The 7,917-nt window shown below is 44.4% G+C and overlaps 1 protein-coding gene across 1 annotated transcript in view; it reads left to right on the top strand.

The window, feature by feature from the left end:
- The first annotated feature begins 409 nt into the window (after positions 1–409).
- Positions 410–7,917, top strand: part of LOC143399986 (adhesion G protein-coupled receptor E2-like) — a 29,428-nt gene continuing 21,920 nt past the window's right edge. Inside the window, exons 1-3 of the mRNA XM_077110235.1 lie at positions 410–659; positions 7,511–7,564; positions 7,740–7,859. Of these exons, the coding sequence (XP_076966350.1) occupies positions 410–659; positions 7,511–7,564; positions 7,740–7,859 (424 nt within the window). The remainder of the gene's footprint in view (positions 660–7,510; positions 7,565–7,739; positions 7,860–7,917) is intronic.

Here is a 7,917-nt window from a genome sequence, read left to right as displayed (position 1 = left end):
ACTTGACAAAACAAAAAGGTGATTCTTTGAAAAAATAAATAAAATTGATAAATCATGCTAAAAAAGAGAAGGAGAGAGAAAAGTCAAACTACTAACATCCGTGATGAAAAGGGAAATATCGTGATGGACACTACAGAAATACAGAAGATAATTAGAAATTATTTTGAAAATTTGAATTCCAATAATATAGAAAATATTTAAGGCATCAACAAATTTCTAGAGTCATAGGATTTGCCCAAACTCAATCAGGATGATATACACAAGTTAGACGGATCACTTTTAAGCAATGAACTAGAAGATGCCATGGGAAGCCTACCAACCAAGAAAAGCCCAGGATCAGATGGATACACAGCTGAGGTCTACATTAGTTCTTTTGATGGAAGTTTTATTTTAGTTTTGTTTTATTTCAATGTACTTCTTCCTCTCCAACCTCTCTTTTGTGGACATCTGCTTCACCTCCACCACCATCCCAAAGATGCTGGTGAACATCCAGACTCAGACCAAGGCCATTACCTATGCAGGCTGCCTCATACAGATTTACCTTTTTATATTATTTGTTGAGTTGGACAACTTCCTCCTGGGTGTGATGTCCTATGACGGCTATGTGGCCATCTGCCACCCCCTGCACTGCATTGTCATCGTGAACCACAGGATCTCAGGTATGCTGGTGCTGGCATGCTGGGTCACAAATGTCCTGAATTCCTTAGTAGAAACTTTAATGGCATTGTGGATGTCGTTCTGCACAGACTTGGAAATCCCACACTTTGTGAACTGAATCAACTGGTCCTACTTGCCTGCTCTGACACTTTTCTTAATGACACAGTGATGTATTTTGCACATTTGATATTGGATGGAGGCCAGCTCATGGGTATCCATTACTGTTACTCCAGAATAGTGTCTTCCATGAGTGCAATCTTATCAGCTCAGGCAAATTATAAAGCATTTTCCACATGTGTGTCTCACCTCTTTGTGGTTCCTTATTTTATAGCACCTTCCTGGGGGTGGACTTTAGTTCTGCTGTGACCCAAAACTCATGCTCTACTGCCACAGCCTCAGTGATGTACATAGTGCTCACCTCCATGCTGAACCCCTTCATCTACAGTCTGAGGAATAGAGACATCAAGAGAGCTCTGGAAAAAAATTTCAAGATAACACTATAAAAGGGTCCATGTTGCTGGGTCTGAAAGATTTTTTGGATCACAGAGCTCAAAGCCTCAGGGCAAAAAATTACAATATTTTCATCTGATTTTAGAAGTACAACTTGTTCCTTCTGTTCATTTTCTGGAGTTTCTCTTCCTTTGATTTCAACTTCCCTATGAAAATTATAAAGCACACCCTGATAAGCTTTCTGTTCCCTCTGAGATATGAACAGTGTTCCTCTTAACCACTTGCATACTTATTCAAACTATTTTCAATCCTGGATAGAGATATTGGAAATTCACTTTCATCTCATGGGATGACATGCATTTCTGAAAACTATTTCTTTTCCCATGATGGATCATACGGAATAATTTTTTTAATTGATACTAAAACACACAGTCATGCATGGTACCCCTGTGGGGGAAATGCATTTGACAGTTAAGATGGCCTGTGTAATAATCCTATACTGAAGGGAATCCCACAGCATGGTTTTGCCCTTGTGGGTCCCTCATGCCTCCGCATGTCCCCATCTCAGCTGCTCTTCCTGATGAGGCAGATTCTAACAGACCAGTGAGCTTCAGGGCTGAGCACTGACTTTTCTTCTCACCATTGGGATTCTTTTCTCTTGCCCAGCATGGTGCCCACAGCCTGTACCATAATCACTGCAAAGTTTATTTTCATGTATTTGAAAATACTTGTCTCCACTTGTCGTCTAGATGGAAAGAAAAATTTAAAGTTTGGTTACCTTGGCTTCAGAAACAGGACATTAAATATGATGAGACAAACCTCTACATTGCACATTGTATTGCTATGTAAAATATGTCTTTTCATCTGGCAACTACAATAAGGGAGGTGTGGAAGGTTGGTGTTCGTGTATCAGGGGTTTGATCATTGAGGTTAGTCGGTGTTTTCTAGGTTGCCCTATTGAGTCATTGATGTGTTTCTGCTTCAAAATGTCCATACTGCCTAGAAATATTAATCCTTCCATTGTTCTAAGTGAAATATTCTCCCCTTTCTGAATTTTGCCACAGCAATAGAAGTGCAATACCCGTATGCTCCATTATGTGTGTCCTTCAGGCTCAGAATGACTTCAGTCCTCAAGATCAAAGGATGGCTCACAAGGGAGCTTGATTCCTGCCCTTCATGTGATTTCTGGCCACAGGCTCTCCTAGGAACATGACTGTTCTTTTCCTGAGTCGGACTCAGAAAACCCCAACAGGTAGTCCCATTGGGTAACAGAAAACCTTATTACACCATTTGCATTGAGGACTGCTTGTTCTACACCAATAGCTAGCTCTTGCAATAACTAAAGAGAACAGAGTTAAGGGTAATTGTAATAAACTGCCAGTTTGTTTCATTGGTATTTGTTCTGATTTTAAAGACAATATTCACAGTTAGATATAAAAAGTTGGGTAAAGTAGTCACAGGTTGCAAAGATGAGAGCTTGGACAACTGTGGGGGACTGTCCTTCTGTCCATCACATCCCCCACTTACCCAGCAGCTCTGACCTAGAGAAGCTCATGCAAACACACACACACACACACACACACACACACACACACACTCTCACTAATGTGCTTCTCACCTTGCCTACTTGCTTGAATGGGGAACCCAGCAAACTTCTGTGAAGAGGCAGATAGTCAATGTCTTGGGCTTCACAGGCCACATGGTCTCTTATAGTGACTCAGCTCTGCCATGAGGGTTTCAGCCATCAAAGATACCAAAGGAGCAGGTGTGGTTGTCTCCCAACAAAACTTTACTTATGGAGACCAAAATTTGAGCTTGATGCAACACCACAGTAAGATGCACTTCGCAACCCAGAATGAACATAGAGAGGCAAAGACTGCAGAATCCCCCTTGGAGGTGGAACCCAGAACTGCTGGTGCTGGGGAGAGAGAGGAGACTAATGGTTACCAGGGCTGGACAGGAAAGAGGAAGGGTAGTGAAGATCGTCAACAGGTACAAAGTCACAGTTAGGAGGAATGTGTTCTGGTGTTCTGTTGCATTCTAGAGTGACTAAGGCTAATCAGAAAGTAATTTTTTTAAGTCTAGAATATTTTGGATAATCTCAGCACAAACAAGTGATATATGTTTAAGGTGATGCATGTGTCAATTACCCTAAAATGATCATTACACATTATTTTTTTATATTTATTTTTTAGTTTTTGGCAGACACAACATGTTTGTATATGGTGCTGAGGATCAAACACGGGTGGCACACATGCCAGGTGAGCGCGCTACCGCTTGAGCCACATCCCCAGCCCGATCATTACACATTATTGACAATAGGTGTCAATAAGTAATATTAAAAGTAACATTTTTAAAAAAGAAAATAAAAATATTGGTGAGGATGGGGAGAATTTTGAATCTTCATACATTACTGCTAGGAATGGAAAATGGTCTAGCCAGTGAGGAAAACAGTTTGGCAGTTGCTCATAAGGTTAAACATAGAATTATCACATCACACAGCAACTCCACCGTATCTGTGTGCACCCCAAAGAACTGAAAACTGGGTCTCAAATAAATGCTTGTACACCGATGTTCATAGCACATATTTAGTGCTGAGTTGCTGAGCCTGGCTTTATATTTGCAATCCTCCTGCCTCAGACTCCTGAGCCACTGGGGCAAATTGAAATTTATATGTTCTTAACTGAAAAAGAAAAATGAATGGCAAATAAATACACAGCAATCAAGGAAACTGAAACTAATTTTTTAAAAAGGAGCTAAAATTTCAAGCATTAGTTTAGGAAAAATCTACCAAATTGATTATTATATTCAAAAGTTGTTAGACCAGGGGTGAAATGGATATTCCTATATGGTAGGTACTAGAGTAAACTTACATAGACATTTTATTCAGCAGTTTGGTATCAGTTATGAAAATTTAATCTGGATGTACCTAAGGCCCAGCAGTCACACCTCTTTTAATCTATGTCACATTAAACAATCCCATGTTCACAGAAAGCTATTTATAAGGTTTACTGCAGTATATTTGCAAGAGTGAAAAATTTCACTACATATAAACAACCATCAATAAAGAATAGCAAAATGAATAGGGTATATCGCTATAAATTTTAAACAGGATACACCTGTGCATAATATAGCTCTTATACAGATATTGAAAAGATATCCACTATTGCCCCCCGCTGCTATAGGGCATAAATGCATTCTACTGTCATGTATAACTAATTAAAACAAATAAAAAATTAATTTAAAAAAACTTTCAATACACGAAGTTGAATGGGAAAGGCAAGTTAAAATATAATCCATATGATATTATCAAGTTTATACTTACAGTATAATATTGTATCTTTCTAAAAGTGCAAGGTGAAGAGCCTGAGTTTAGGAGCAATGATTTTAAAACATAACAGCCCCCATTGGTAACATGAGATTTTTTTTCAATAGTACATATAATTATTAACATTATTTCATTGTTACAAGAGTTGGCTTAGGGCTTATAAGGGGAAGCACACATCATATTCATAAAAGATGAGACTTCTGCCTAGCAAATTCAAATTGGGTCAGGAAGCAATACAGAATTTGGTGTAACCTGGGGATGGGGACATTCAAACTTACAGTGTAGGGATTAGTCATTATATTCCCCACGGCACACTAGTAACTTAACAATAAAGACTGCAAAGAATAAGATGTCTACCAGGTATTTGAAAGAATAGTTTAATTTTTCATAGCAATTACCCATTTTTCTTTCAGTGTGATTATGAAAGATAAATAGAGAAGAATACTGCTAAAATTTATAAGGAACAATAGTAGTGTGGGGACCAGGTGGCTCTGCGGGAACTACCTTCTCAGACTTTCTAAGTGTGAGTGTTGGGAATGCCAAGTCTTGTCTCAGATTAGGGAACGGTGCTTTGGTGGACGGGAAATGGTAAGACATGAGCTTACATAGACTCTCTCTCTCCCTGCCCTGGAGGAGAGTCATGGGTTGGGCTGTTTGACTTCTCCTGTCCCCATCTACTGAAGCCCTGAGTTCTATATTTAATCATGAGCTTGTTTTCATGTAAGTTACACAAGTAAATCTAGGGACAGGTAATAAATAGATAAGTCTATTCATTCTGAACCAAGGTCCTTATGGGGCAAGAAGACCAGGAGAATGATCCTTCCTGCTTGAGGCATCTAATATACAGTGTCCTACCTTCCTGTCTCAGAAGATGTGAGTCACCCCCAAGGAGATCTTCAGCACGATTATTACCCAAACTAAGCAAATCTTTGGAAACAAAACTCTGAGTTCTGAGAAATTCACCAGGGAACTGATCAGAGGAAGAAAGCATCCAGACTGTGATTTCCTCCCTGTGATCCACTTTGTCACGAGTCATATTTAAACAGGAAGCATTCTGAACTCCAACCAGAACCAAAAGTCCTCCGTCACTGGGCTGGCTGGTCTCGGCACCATGAGGAGCAGATGTCTAAGGCTGGTCCATGGTAAGTGGAATTGTGACCATGTGACAGGCACGAAAGGGAGCTAGGAGCCACAGCAAGTCCTTTGCTTCATTTTTGACTGGTTTTCTCACTGTCCCTGTAAAGGAGAGCAGGGAGGATATTTTTAAAAGATATCAGCTCTTTTTAAAAAAATTAAATTCTCAAAGGAGAAATTTATTCCTAGAAAGTTACTCTTAGTGAAAACTGTTTGGACTTAGCAGAGATTTTTCATTATATTCCCCACATGCAGCAGGGTTCTCCAGATAAATAAACCAATAGGGCACTATACAGAAAGAGAAAAGGATGATTGTTTTAAGGATATGCTCATGCAGTTGTACAGACTGAGAAGCCCAGACTATACTGGGTATGTGGCAGGAGGGAGACCAGGGAAGAGGCTGAAGAATGGAGACTAGGAAAGAGGTACAGAATCCAGACTAGGAAGAGTTGGAAAAATGGAGACCAAGAACAGGGATCGAATGATGGAGACCCAGAAAAGAGGTGGAAGGATAGAGACCCAAAATAAGATGACAGGATGGACCAGGAAAGAGGTGGCAGGATGGAGGCCCAGGGAAGAGGTGACAGGATGGAGACCCAGGAAAGAAGTGGCAGAATGGAGACAAGGAAAGAGATGACAGGATGAAGATCTAGGGAATAGGAGTCAGGATGGAGACACGGGGAAGTGGTAGCAGGATGGAGACCAAGGAAGAGGTGGCAAATTGGAGACTCAGAGAAGAGGTGGCAGGATGGAGACCAGGGAGGAGGTGGCAGGATGGAGACCAGTGAGGAGGGGACAGGATGGAGACCAGGGAGAAGGTGGCAGGATGGAGACCAGTGAGGAGGGGACAGGATGGAGACCAGGGAGAAGGTGGCAGGATGGAGACCAGGGAGGAGCTGATGTTCCATCTCAGGTCCAGAAGCAGTCTGGGCCAGAACTCCGTCCTCCTCAGGGGGCCGGTCTTGGTCACTTTGGGCCTCCGTGGGTTAGATGAGCCCACACAGGAGAGGGGATCCTGCTTTCCTTGCATCTTCACATTCAGTGGGGTCTCCTCTGATGAAGGCCTCACTGCAATGTTTAGAGCCTGACCAGCTGTCCGGGCAGCGCATTAGATAAATTGACCAAGAAGGAACCACAAATACCCCTAGACTTTATTTTAGGGATTGAGAACCAGACTCTCTTTGACTCTTCGCCTGTCTCTCTGTTGAACAGCAAGATGCTCATGTACCTAAGGCCCCATTGACTTGAGGAGGGTCCCCAGGATGTGCCCTGGGAGGGGGCAGCTACTGAGTGTCAGGAACAGCAGGAGGAGGCCCCCAGCCTGAGCCCAGCACCTGCCCACAGCACCTTCCTGTTGGGGGGTAATAGGGCACCATGGGGTCCCAGGACAGGCCGTGGGGCTGACAGTGGTGGTGGCAGATGTGGCTCTCAGGTGCTCCAGCCACAGCTGCAGTGTGGTGTGTGTCCCCGAGGAAGGGGACAGGGCCAGAGCATCTGAGAGACCAGGCAGGGGACATGAGAGAACAGCTGGCCCTGACCCTCCCTTCCTACCTAAAGGCCAGGAATGGTGGTAAACACCCTGACACACTGGGGTTTGTTCCCATGTGACCCTAGGACCTGGGTGTCATCTTGACCCCACTCCACAGAAAGGGAAACTGAGGCAGGCAGTGAGGCAGCCTGCCTGTGCTCCAGGGTCTGAACCAGGGCCACCAGGCTCCAGTCCTCCACCCACAGGCCAGGAGAGGCACGGCTGGAGCCCAGAGCTTGCCAGGCTCAGCCCCCTTCCCATCCCCCAGACCCTCTGGGAGGCGCCACCTGGGCTCCCTCTGAGGAGTGGACCAGGTCCAAGCCCAGGAGGGTCCTCAGCCCCTGCCCTCCAGTGCATCACCTCCGGCCTCCTCTGCCTGCTGGGCCCACTGACCTGCCTTCTCTGTGTCTCAGGGCTGCTGTGTGTCCTGCTGAGTCTCTCCAGAGCCGGAGCCTGGGACTTTCAGCGTGAGTGTGTGGGGAGCAGCCTGTCCACAGCCAGAGCCTGAGAGGGGCCCTGCACCCCAGCCCAGGGAGGAGAGGCCTGGGCAGGGAGGCTCAGGGCATCTCCCCACCTCCCAGGACCCTCCTCTGGGGACCACATTGCCCCCTCCCAGCCTCTTACCAGTCTGTGCCCCCACAGCCTGTAACCCCTGGTGCCCTCCTAACTCGGAATGTGTCAACGCCACCGCCTGTCGCTGCAAGCCGGGGTTTGCCTCTTCATCTGTAGAGGTCTTCACCAACCCCCTGGTCACCTGTCATGGTAAAGAGGCTTGTGGGAGGGGCAGAGGCACATCAGAGATTGTCTGGCAGATGTGAGT

The sequence above is a fragment of the Callospermophilus lateralis genome, chromosome 1 (genome assembly GCF_048772815.1).
Source record: "Callospermophilus lateralis isolate mCalLat2 chromosome 1, mCalLat2.hap1, whole genome shotgun sequence".
Lineage (NCBI taxonomy): Eukaryota > Metazoa > Chordata > Mammalia > Rodentia > Sciuridae > Callospermophilus > Callospermophilus lateralis.
Note: the sequence above shows the minus strand (reverse complement) of the source record. Positions and strands in the feature narration are given on the sequence as shown.